Below are 13,012 nucleotides of genomic sequence, written 5' to 3' on the forward strand. Positions count from 1 at the left end.
TGACGATGTTCGTTGTTAGTGTGAACAAGAAGTGTCTGAGAGCAATATGATATTTGTGATTAATCAATTATTTCTTTATGTAGGTCTGCTCCGGAACCTTAGTGTGTGCTGTCTCCGGCTTCACTACGACATCATTCGTTGACGGACTGTACACAAACCAGCGTTTTTTTAGCGAACTTACTCTCAGGATAAATGTAGATATCAGTTTATTGCATTACTGTTTATCCTACTAAATCAAATATTGGTGTTTGTGTAACTAACGGAATATATAGATATTAACGCATGAAGACAACGGGTTTAAGTCACTAACCTACTGGTCACTGTACGTTGGCTAACAACACATCACCTCCAAGTGTAAGTAATAAATAATGTTATAGCAAGACAAACGAACATGTTTCTTTAATAATTATTCTATAATTAGGAGGATAGCCTTTTATATTGAAATAATACAAATAATTTGTGTAAAGGTTAAACCGAAACTATTTTCATTGGAGAGACATGTCTACATGTATGATGTGAATGCATTTTGAATTGCTAACTTTGGAATATATATTATATTTCAATAACATCATAACCATTTGACAACGATAATGCATTTTTGACTTTTACTATTCAATGGTTGTAACTCAACACAAGACTATTATTCAATTACAAATTGACAAATTTGACTTTTTTTTATAACAAGGGCATCACTGCAAACACAACAGCAGAAATGATGCAGATATTTGGACAATGATACACCCACCCATAGAAGTGACAATTTGTGGATTGTAAAATGCACTCCATTCATGCTGTAAATGTGTCAGCTTCATATTTGCTTTTGCTTTTCAGGAACCCCTCAATGCTGTTTGGAAAGGCCTGCATATTTGGTGGACGTGCCAGGTATTGTGTTGTCAAACCCTTGGCCTGTCTTTTTACGACTTCCAGCAACATGGCCAAGAGCAAGTTTGAGTATGTCCGCAACTTTGAAACAGATGACACTTGTCTACGGAATTGCTACATTGTTGTGAGATTGGATGGTCGCAACTTTCACAAGTGAGTTTCCTCTTCAAGTCAAACGTTCTGTCATCTCTGTGAAGACATAAATAGCATAATGGATCCTTCTCTTGTTTTGAGTTTCTTCTTTTTTGTTTCAGGTTTACAGAGCAGCACAAATTTGCAAAGCCCAACGACAACAGGGCTTTGGGCCTGATGAGCCGGAGTGCTCGCTCCGTCATGGAAGAGTTAGAGGATATTGTCATCGCTTATGGTCAAAGTGATGAGTTCAGCTTTGTTTTCAAGAGGACTTCAACCTGGTTTAAGAGGAGAGCCAGGTACACTTTTGCAGCACTTTGAATGTATCTGATTTCCCCACATGCTTTCCTCTCTCTGACTTCATTCCTCCATCTTTCTCTTCCTGCAGTAAGCTTATGACACATGTGGCCTCCCAGTTCTCATCCTCATATGTGTTTTACTGGAAGGAGTTTTTTGGGGAGGACCTACCCCTCTTGTACCCCCCTAGCTTTGATGGACGTGTGGTCCTGTATCCTAGCAACCGCAACCTCAAAGACTACCTCAGCTGGAGGCAAGCAGATTGTAAGTGCACACTGTGCCATAACTGTTTTACAAAGTCACACACACACAGTATGACTGATTTTCTTGTATTAAACCAACGATACCAGACTGTGTGTGTTCTTTCTTTCAGGTCATGTGAATAATTTGTACAACACAGTGTTTTGGACTTTGGTACAAAAGGGAGGACTCACCACAGCCCAGGCAGAGGAACGCTTAAAGGTGAGAGCGTCACAAAATCATAAATGAACAAAAATATGTTTGTGTGTTTAGGAATATTTGCTTTGTCTTTTTACAAATATGCTGTTTTGTATAATATATCAAAGGTTTTTTCCTTTTACATTTCTATTAATAACTTTATATGAACAGCAAGACCTTCAAAATATGAAAAACAATAATAAGGAGAAAACACCTGCACATTTAGAGTTAACATTAACTAAGAAATTACACTGTCTCAATGTTGGTTCTACTTTTCTGAATGTGCACAACATTTACTGTGTGGACTGTGCCTTTAATTGCAAGCCATTTCCAAGACAGCCTTATGAGGACATTTTTGTATGTATTGTTGGTGAAATAATTGGCTGATTTTGCATTTTCTGGTTCAGCTATTATGAATGATTAAGTTTGACAATTTTGTTATCTATTTCACATCATTCTAAATTGAATGACATTCGATGATACAAACAAAAATAAATTGATCAAGTTGAAGACATTATTTTAGAGTCTATTTCTCACCTTGTCTTTCCAAATGGAGACAATTAATGAAAAATATAAATATCATAGGATAAATTGATTATGAGAAGTATAGTTATTGTGTGAATATTTCGACAAAAATGTCTCCGTATGAACTATTTTGTGTTTGAAAGTTCTTCTGTAAACTTTATTTTATATTACTTTATTAATGGGTTTTTACAAAGATGACATGATCCTTGCTTGTGTAGCTTTTGTGTGCTTTTCATTGGCCGATTTTTCACATGTATTCACATGGTGACCACTTTATTTACTTCTGGTTTATTCTGGTTGGAGATGAACACATGCCTCTGACTGAAACAGCTGTTCTCTGGAAGTCACTTTATTCTCCGGTGGTCTGTAACTCACACAAAGTGATGACAGCTGACGGGTTGTGGAAAGTGTTTATTCTGGATGAATGAGTCATTCACAACCCATCAAACCGCCATGTTTCTGGTTACTTTATCACTTCCATAAAAAACAAAACAAAGCAAAAATAGAACCAGTTGTGAGAGGTGTGGATGATAAGACTCCAGTGAGGCCTGACGAATCAGCTGATCTTTGTACTGCATAAATAACGTTTTGTGATATTAATTTAACTTTGTTGTTTCTCCCCCCAGGGAACACTAGCTGCAGACAAAAATGAGATCCTGTTCTCTGAGTTTAATATCAACTACAACACTGAACCTGCCGTCCTCAAAAAAGGCACCACTCTCATCTGGGAAAAGGTGAGCTGCTGAAAATGGTTTTCATGTTGCATGAGTAATTTACTGGGGTAACTCCTACTCATTTTGATATCTTTGGTTTGTGTGACAAAGGGCTTTTAATATCTCACCTCAGCCACTTCCACCTCACACCTCATCTATTTCTGCTTTAGTCAGTGATAGCCGAACATTTCTCAACATGACTGTGTGTGAGGTATCTGCTGATAACTGCCTCAGACAAAACACAGCAGAAAAGATTGAGTCAGGAATAGTTGTGTGCACTTGTCTGCAGTTTGCAGGTTTGGCTGACAGCAACACTTAATGTCTTGTCTACTACATTTACTATTTATATTTGGGAAGCAGAATTGCCTTCTGTGCATGTTTACTTACTAATAGTTTTTTCCCGGACATACAAATATTTTGGTTGCCTATTGTTTGGTCACAGTTTTAGTTTAGCTCTTAAAATAACATAATTTTGTAGGAAAACATACACATCTCAAACAACTTCCACGTTTTATTATACCACTTCATACCACAGTGAAATAAAAGGAAAATAAACGAATTAATTCCAGGCAGGTTTCGAATAAACATAGCCGGTTACAAAAGGTGGCTAATATTATTGTGAATTATACAGAATTCCACCGTGCTGTATACACAAGCATTACCTGAACGTGGCATTGCATTGTGGGTCAGTAATTACCAGAAAAACAAATAAAAGCATTAACAAACCAATGTCAGAAATGTCTCAACAGTACACATTTTAAAATAGTTCTTGATATTTTTCAATGGATAGTTTTTCAATATACAGCAATTTAATTTCTTTATTTTTGTCCAAGAGGTTTGATACCGCAGATATGAAACAAAGGACAGGAGAAATAAATCTTAGCTAGGCATTAAGATTTAAAGCAAGGGGTAAAACTCTCTAAAATGTCAACATTTATACAAAAAAACGACCAATCTCTCTCTAAAGCAGGGGTGCCCAACCGGGTCGATCGTGGGAGATTCCCAGTCGATCGCGAGATGTGTCTAAAAATAGAACAACAATATTATGTTTTATCGTTAATATCATATAACATAATCTTCCTGTGCCAGAATAATGCACTTGAACGCATCAAAGCTTTGTGATTGGCCGGCGTGACCCCTTGTGTCGGGGCCTGGCTGGTGGGCAGTGGGCACTATTTCGCTGACGTTGTCCGTGTCAACAGGAGTGACAGTCCGCACACACACAAGACTGCAATTATGGCACAAGCAAAAAAGCCCAAAATATATCATTTTCACTCCGAGTGGGAGGATGATTATTTTTGTATTTATTCCAATTCAAAGTCCATCTGTCTCATCTGCAATGCGGGCGTGGCTTTATCGGAGAAGGGTAATTTAGGAGCGGCATTTCAAAACAGTGCACAAACGCTGCGAGACAGTGGCCGTTTCTCAATCGCGAGGATGCTTGCTTGGTAGCACATGTCTTCCGAGTTACTTCCTTCAGAAGCTAGGCAAGAATCCTTCCTGGCATTTGGAAAAGGAAGAGTGGAACAGGCTAGCAAGTGTGCAGGTGTGCGTCATATGAGAGGCCCCGCCTTACATTTTCCGCCACAGATTTGGGGAAATTGGTCCGTGCGCAAACCATTGTGGGGATTTGAAGGAAGCGGAGTCTACCCATGTGCAGTCTCGAAATTACCCCCAAACCAAGGACGCGGCCTCGGTAGAATTCCAAGTATGCTGGAGATTGGAACAGTCCTTCGGCGGCACTCGATGACGTAGTATCCTTGAAATATTGGCTTGGAAGCCAGTTTCCTTTTCCTTCAGATTCATGTTAGCGCCTGAGTATGACCCGCCCTATTGGTGTATGATCAAATTTGATTTCTAATTTTAAATAAAAGGAAATAAATTCACAGTTATTGTCAAACAGGAGTTAAATCAATTTCTCGCTTATTGTAAGAATGTATTTCACCATATTCATATTTAAATGATCGGGAAATCACGTTGTAATGATAATAAATGACCTCCCTCATTCAGATTAATGTCGATTCTTATTTATTATGTTTGAACTTTAAAAAAGAACAATCGACAGTGTTTTAGAGCCGATGAATGGGAGTCAGCAGGATGATCTTGTATACACGCTACACAAACTAGAATAACAACACAACACAGGTGCACTCACTAACTCGTCCGTGGTGCAACACACACTATACAACCCAGTGAATTGTGTCCCGTAAATGTCACCAGTGTAAACATAATTATGTAAATAACCCAATTTGTGTTCTGTGAAGCGGAAAAGGATATTACATTGTTTTTGTTACTTTCGTTGCAGTGTCTTAAATGTAATTTAGTTTAACTTCCTGTTTTATTTAGAATTATTATTATTATTACCTCTTGGGTTGCCGTACAGCCAATGCGTGACGTCATTGGTAAGCGTAACGGACCCCGAGCAGATCTGGTACCTCGAGCACATATGGTACTGACAACGGAATTCCCTCCTAATTTTGCCCTACGCTCCCAAAAGGTGAGGGACCTGAAAGGACAGCTAAATGCACAGCAGTCCATTTTCACCAGGCCCAACAACAAGAGCAAGGCTGCTACCATAGAATCTTATCGTGTCAGTCACGTTCTTGCGAAACACATGAAGTCTTTCCAGGCCCGGCTCCAGGATGAAATGACTGAGGGGGCTGTTCAAAAATCCGAGGAGGCGATTTTTTTTCACAACAACGAAAAATACTGGCAATGTAATGAATTGACACACCAACTTTTTTTCATTCTCACTGCTCTACAATCTCTTTGCTTCTTTGTTTGTTTTCCGGATTGACCCCTCTCCTTCTGTTCTTTTCCTCTGATCTTTAATAATAGATAGTACATTATTTGATGCCTGCACTTTGTTAGTCACGTTAACAGACTAACATTGATTTCCTCAATTTATAAATGGACGGGCTCTGTAATTATACCATAACCTTTTCTCCTCTATCCCTGAACTCGTCTTCCTATACAGATTTACTTAATTACTATCTACTCTAGTCAGGTCAGGATTATCCATCCATCCATCCATCTTCTCCCGCTTATCCGTGGTCGGGTCGCGGAGGTAGCAGTTCCAGCAGAGAGCCCCAAACTTTCTTTTCCCTGGCCACATCAACCAGCTCTGACTGAGGGATCCCAGGGCGCTCCCAGGCCAGCGAAGAGATATAATCCCTCCACCTGGTTCTAGGTCTACCCCTTGGTCTCTTTCCAGCTGAACGTGCCTGGAACGCCTCCCTAGGGAGGCGCCCAGGTGGCATCCTAACTAGGTGCCCGAACCACCTCAACTGGCTCCTTTCGACGCGAAGGAGGAGCGGTTCAACTCTGAGTCCCTCCCGGATGACCGAACTTCTCACCTTATCCCTAAGGGAGACACCAGCCACCCTGCGGAGAAAACCCATCTCGGCCGCTTGTACCCGCGATCTCGTTCTTTCGGTCATGACCCATCCTTCATGACCATAGGTGAGGGTAGGAACGAAAATGGCGCGGTAGACAGAGAGCTTTGCCTTCTGGCTCATCTCCCTTTTCGTCACAACGGTGCGGTAAAGCGACTGCAGTACCGCTCCCGCTGCTCCGATTCTCCGACCCATCTCACGCTCCATTGTTCCCTCACCTGAGAACAAGACCCCGAGATACTTGAACTCCTTCACTTGGGGTAAGGACTCATTCCCTACTTGGAGTGGACAGTCCATCGGTTTCCTGCTGAGAACCATGGCCTCAGATTTGGAGGTGCTGATCCTCATCCCAGCCGCTTCCCACTCGGTTGCGAACCGATCCAGTGAGTGCTGAAGGTCACAGACCGATGAAGCCATCGGAACCACATCATCTGCAAAAAGCAGTGGTGCAATCCTTAGTCCACCGAACTGCAGACCCCCTCCCCCACGACTAGGCCTCGAAATCCGATCCATGTATATTACAAACAGGATTGGTGACAAAGCGCAGCCTTGGCGGAGGCCAACCCTCACCTGAAATGGGTCCGACTTACTGCCGAGGACCCGGACACAGCTCTCGCTTTGGGAGTACAGAGATTGGATGGCCCTGAGTAGAGACCCCCTCACCCCATACTCCCGCAGCACCTCCCACAGTGACTCCCTGGGAACCCGGTCATACGCCTTCTCCAAGTCTACAAAACACATGTAGACTGGATAAGCGTACTCCCAGGCCCCCTCCAGGATCCTTGCGAGAGTAAAAAGCTGATCCATCGTTCCACGACCAGGACGGAATCCGCATTGTTCCTCCTCAATCTGAGGTTTGACGATCGGCCTGACCCTCCTTTTCCATGTCTTCTCTGAACTTCTCCCACACCAGCTGCTTTGCCTCGGCCACGGCTGAGGCTGCTGCCCTTCGGGCCTGTCGGTACCTTGCAACTGCCTCGGGAGTCGCCCGGGATAACAAATCCCTAAAGGCCTCCTTCTTCAGTCGGACGGCTTCCCTGACCACCGGTGTCCACCAGGAGGTTCGAGGGTTACCGCCCCTTGAGGCACCTAGGACCTTGAGACCACAGCTCCCCACCGCGGCTTCGGCAATAGAGGCTTTGAACACCGACCACTCTGGTTCAATGTCCCCAACCTCCACAGGAATGCCCGAAAAGCTCCCCCGGAGGTGTGAGTTGAAGGCCTCCTGAACTTGGGCCTCCTCCAGACGTTCCCAGTTCACCCGAACTACACGTTTGGGCTTACCAGGTCTATCCAGAGGCTTCCCCCGCCACTCGACCCAACTCACCACCAGATGGTGATCAGTTGACAACTCCGCCCCTCTCTTTACCCGAGTGTCCAAAACATACGGCCTCAGGTCCGATGATACGATAACGAAATCGATCATGGACCTTCTGCCTAGGGTGCTCTGGTACCACGTACACTTATGAGCATCCTTATGTTCGAACATGGTGTTTGTTATGGCCATCCATGACTAGCACAGAAGTCCAGTAACAAACCAACCATCCAGTTCAGATCAGGGGGGCCGTTCCTCCCAATCACTCCCCTCCAAGTGTCTCCATCATTGCCCACATGTGCTTTGAAGTCTCCCAGCAAGATTAAAGAGTCCCCTTCAGGAGCCCCATACAGGACTCTTTCCAGGGTCTCCAAGAAGGCCGTATACTCTGAACTGCTGTTGGGTGCATAAGCACAAACAACAGTCAGAGATTTCCCCCCCATAACCCGCAGGCGTAGGGAGGCAACCCTCTCGTCCACTGGGGTAGACTCCAACAACGAAGCACCCAACCGAGGACTTGTGAGTATCCCCACACTCGCCCGGCGCCTCACACCTTGAGCAACTCCGGAGAAGAATAGAGTCCAACCCCTATCCAGAAGTAAGGTTCCAGAGCCGACGCTGTGCGTAGAGGTGAGCCCAACCAGATCCAACTGGTAACGCTCCACCTCCCGCACAAGCTCCGACTCCTTCCCCCCCCCCGAGTGGTGACGTTCCACGTCCCTAAAGCCAGCTTCTGTCGCCCGGGTCTGGTCCGTCGAGACCCTCTGCCTTCTCTGCCACCCTTCTGGCAGCGCACCCGACCCCATCGCTGTTTCCCGTAGGTGGTGGGCCCGCGGGACGGAGAAGCGGAGGTGTTGCCCACGTTGCCTTTTCGGGCTGTGCCCGGCCGGGCTCCGTGGCAAGCCCGGCCACCAGACGCTCGCCGACGAGTCCTCCTTCTGGGCCTGGCTCCAGAAGGGGACCCCGGGCTTCCTCCGGGCCGAGTATCCTCACTTCGTGTGTCGTCTTTCATGAGGTCTTGTGAACCAATCTTAGTCTGGCCGTTTGCCTGAGACCAATTTGCCATGGGAGACCCTACCAGGAACACAAGGTTCCAGACAACACAGCCCCCAGGTTCATCAGGGCACACAAACCTCTCTACCACGGTAAGGTGCTGCTGGTTCTTCAGAGAGGCAGGTCAGGATTAAAGAAACATTAATCTGGTTGATTTTTTATTTTCAGGATTGAATGTTCAAACCAAGACCTAAAACCTGGCATCTCATAAGAAAGTGACTAATATATAAAACCAAATGTAATATTGGATCAAATACTACACCAAATGGACAAACACAGATTAAAAATCTGTCACTGGATGTCGCTCATTGTACCAATACGGTTTATATAATAACATATTATTATTATTATTATTATTATTATTATTATAGTAAAAGGGCTCGCTTTGGCAAAAACCTGATCCATACAGGCAGCCCTAAATAATAACAGGTAAGTATCATGTGTGGTACTATCTGTAGTTGTCTTATTTTTTGTGGATTTCATCTTGTTTTCACAGAGCTGTGGAAATGAATTTCCCCCTGGGGACAATACATCTAATCTAAACAAATTTAATATTCAATCCCAAACTTGGCGATTGAGAACATACATTCGTAATTTACCTTGTTTAAATCATTTTGTTCTAATACTATGGATTTAGTTGACACTACTAGCTGACTTTCTTTTGTCCAATATTTTGCGGGAAGGTACATTGAATTAGAAGTAGAACAAGAATTAGAAGTAGAAGAAGAAGAAGAAGAAGAAGGAGAGGTAGAAGAAGAAGAAGTATTAGAAAAAGAAATACGCTCACGCTACAAACAGGCACAACACTGTTACTCTGTTTTTACTGACATGTAACATTTTATTTCACCTTGCTCTATGTTTTTTAACGCACATTCCGAAAACGGGGACTTTGCCCGGAAACGGGGACCTTTTGGTCCCCCATCCGACTGTGTTTACAGCTAAGCACACATGCTAACATTAATTAAGACTACAAGCTCACTTGGGGTTGAGGCTTGTTTACACGTTGCTTGACTGCCTGCCCACATATCTGATCTAAACATAGTAACGTGTGTTGAGGAAAATAATTATTTAAAGTTATTTAATAATTGTGACATTCATTTAACTTTTCGATGGATGAATGATGCTCAAAGTGAGGGGGCAAATAAGACAACTGAGGGGGCAATGCCCCCTTTTGCCCCCTCGTGGCGCCGGGCCCGAGTCTTTCAAAGACGGCTAAGTTGTGAAAGAAGCATTCCTGGAGGCTGCCGACGCGCTTTTTGGGGACAGTAAAAATAAAAGTAGCATTTCAACAGGTTTTTGATATAATAAAAACTCAAGTTAGATACCGTTAATAATCAGCTGTAAGTTTTAGTTTGTTTGAACTTATTCATTATAATTATTGTACAAAATGGTATAAGATAAAGATGATAGTCTATTATCAATTCAGGTTAAGAAACTAGTGTTGCTTGCATCCTATTTGAAAGACATTTATTTTTATACTCTACTAAATGCAACAAAAAGAGTTTGATTCTATTAATTTTGTCTTTTTATTGCACTTTGGCAGCAGATTCCTGTGTAGCTTCAGATCTGAGTTGTCTTATTAGTAAGCCTCATTTATACTTTTGTAGCAACACTACTCAGTTTTATACAAGTAGAAGTGTGTATTTACCAGGTAGTAGGCTGTCAGTTATGGCTACGCCTCTCTATTTGGACTGGTAGATCTCGGCAGACTGGCAACTTTAAAAGTAGCTCTCGTTTCAAAAAAGGTTGGGCACCCCTGCTCTAAAGTATACTTATAAGTCTTGGTATTTTATCAAATACAAAAACGTGGTTCAGTAGGGGTTTAAATGCTGGGGGGTTCCTGGCAGAGTGCACTGACTTCCTGATGTCTGGAATCCGGCCGAGTCTTTAGACAGACATTTATATTGGTGCTTCCCAAAATGTTAAACTATTCCTTTAAGTTCCCTTTAAATTGCACTGCTCATATACTCTTCATTTTTTGTGTCCAGCGAGATGAAACGGTCACCAAACACATGAAGCTGCCGAACGCAGAAGAGAAGGAGGTGGCGGTGACCCGCAGCAGGAGGCGGGTGCAGGCCCATCACTGCGACGTTATAGGGGAGCAGTTCTGGGAGGAGCACTCTAACATCCTGGAGGACGACAACTGCTAACAAACAGCTCCTGAGGGAGAAGAATCCTGAACGGTTGAACGGTTGAAGTGGACCCATACCAGCGGTGGACAGATAGCAGCTTGTTGTTGACTAGATAAACATCAAACAACATGTCACCCATGAGGCTCCGTGCCCCTGAATCCCTTGAAAGAGCCATTTCTGAGACTCAGGCCTTTGATGACAGATTTTGTGTAATTACTCTTACTCTTGAACATATTCTTGCTATCACATAATTTAAACTTCTTTCATAATGTTCCCTGAAGTAGGACGTTCTCTGCTTAAATTGATGATGATGCGTCATGTTCAAAGAGAGGCAGATCATTCATAAATCTTTTAACAGCGTGTATTGACGACAAACAACAACTGCCCCAGGCATCATCACACTCTTGTGCATGTAGCTCTCCTAAAGTTGTTTTTACAAAAAATATATATATAATTTCGGGTACTATCATTTGAACTTTCAGCATTTTTGCCATAATATCTCTTGACCCACTGTAAGTTTGTTCTTTTATCTGCATGTGGGCGTTTTTCAATCCCAACTCTCCTTTTTCTGTCCATAAAGCAGAGTTCTTATGCTTGAATTTGAATTATTCAGGACGGCTATTTGCAAAGTGTTCAATATCACTTACAGTTTGTAGTAAGATGGAGCATACTTGATAGGAATAAGCAGAGTAAAGCAGAAGCTAATACCTTGGCAGGAACAAGTGGCCTTGTCTTGGGCCAGGACGCCATTTAGAGATGTGAATGGATTTGGCGGCCTGCACTGTCATCAGAGCTAAGAATACCTCACACACCCTGCATACACTCTATCCCCTGACATGTGCTCCAAGGCTAATTTATCATCGCACTTATAAATGACCTGCTCAGTATGAATGGCTTTTGAAGGATTGAAGTGGACAAGCCAACTGTATTTTAATACTGTAGTGGGCTCAGTTACTGTTGAGTATTAGAGCTGTATTTTTGGTCTCAACGCATGTAGCTCTCTCTACTGTACTTTATGTAACTAGGATTCAAATATATTCACACTTTAACAAATCATTTCAAACTAGCGTGATAACATGCTACATTTTCGATAAAGTAACATGTACAAAAGCACATTATGAAAGCAGAAGTTCATCTTTTCTTAATGACTTTTTCTGTATGCTTAGATCGGTTCACTTGTAACAGTTGCTAGCATGACAATGACTCAACAAATGCCTCTATTGTATAGAAGGTATCTCAGTGACCAGAACGTGTTGAGGGAAGCGGTGCAGTTATTTAAAGAGAGCATGTATTTACATGCAGGGTCTAAACCTAATCCCATTGGGATACTGGTTGTAAAAAAACAGGAAATACTCTAAACATCTTCTTTAATATATTACTTTAATAGCTCCTGTAAATCTCAGTTATTTTAGGTAAAATGGCCACTGAGAAGTAAGCCGTCTTTACATCATATTGCTCGACCCTGGCTCCTACAAAATGACGATACAATACAACTTTACTGCATTCTTAATGAAGGTTCAAGGATTCCAAGATTACGGTTGCATTTATAAACATGTGGTTAGTGTTGTAAATTGAAAGAAAACTAAATGCAAAAAAACGACTTGGTAATGTGAAGGCAACAAAACATTCCTTGGTTAATTTAATTAAAAACCTAAAAGTCTAAATGATTAATTTTCCTGTTTTTGTCTCTGTCGACATTGTGTGAATGCAGCAGTATATAGTCTAGTTAAAGAAGTCAATTGTACCCAGCTTCATAGAAATGAGGAGTGATACTAAGGCGGTGAAAACAGTGAACGTCTTCAGCGGCTCTAAATCGGGAGAAGATAACCGCGAAGATGTCGCAGTGATGTCACCAGTGCTTGAATTGGAATAAAAAAGGTGCCAGTACTCTAAATCAGCAACAAGTATTTGGCACAAAGTCATAGTACATCCTATAATGCTGGTGGGTTTGTCTCTTTACTGTATATTTTAGAAAGGCTCACTGTACTTAAACAAAATGACTCAGGGTGCATCTGAGATTAGAGGGGGTGCAGTGGTAAAGTGCTATTTTTATAAGTGGGGAGTGGACCTGACACCCTCTAGTCTAGGGGGGTCCGGGGGCATGCTCCCCCGGGAACATTTTTTTTTAAA

The 13,012-nt window shown here is 42.6% G+C and overlaps 1 protein-coding gene across 1 annotated transcript; it reads left to right on the forward strand.

Annotated features, from left to right (window-relative positions):
- Positions 1–214: 214 nt before the first annotated feature.
- Positions 215–11,481, forward strand: thg1l (tRNA-histidine guanylyltransferase 1-like). The gene is made up of 7 exons (XM_079671519.1): positions 215–354; positions 832–1,035; positions 1,137–1,313; positions 1,403–1,575; positions 1,685–1,773; positions 2,901–3,008; positions 10,739–11,481. Exons 2-7 carry the CDS (start codon positions 842–844, stop codon positions 10,898–10,900), a joined length of 903 nt encoding a protein of 300 aa, XP_079527645.1. The 5' UTR covers positions 215–354; positions 832–841; the 3' UTR covers positions 10,901–11,481.
- The last annotated feature ends 1,531 nt before the right edge of the window (positions 11,482–13,012 follow it).

The sequence above is a fragment of the Notothenia rossii genome (genome assembly GCF_949606895.1).
Source record: "Notothenia rossii genome assembly, chromosome: 3".
Lineage (NCBI taxonomy): Eukaryota > Metazoa > Chordata > Actinopteri > Perciformes > Nototheniidae > Notothenia > Notothenia rossii.

Coding starts and splice junctions, on each gene's coding strand:
- thg1l (XM_079671519.1), top strand. CDS start 842: ATGCTGTTTGGAAAGGCCTGCATATTTGGTGGACGTGCCAGGTATTGT. Junction 1,036..1,136: donor GATGGTCGCAACTTTCACAA/GTGAGTTTCCTC, acceptor TTTTTGTTTCAG/GTTTACAGAGCAGCACAAAT. Junction 1,576..1,684: donor CAGCTGGAGGCAAGCAGATT/GTAAGTGCACAC, acceptor TCTTTCTTTCAG/GTCATGTGAATAATTTGTAC.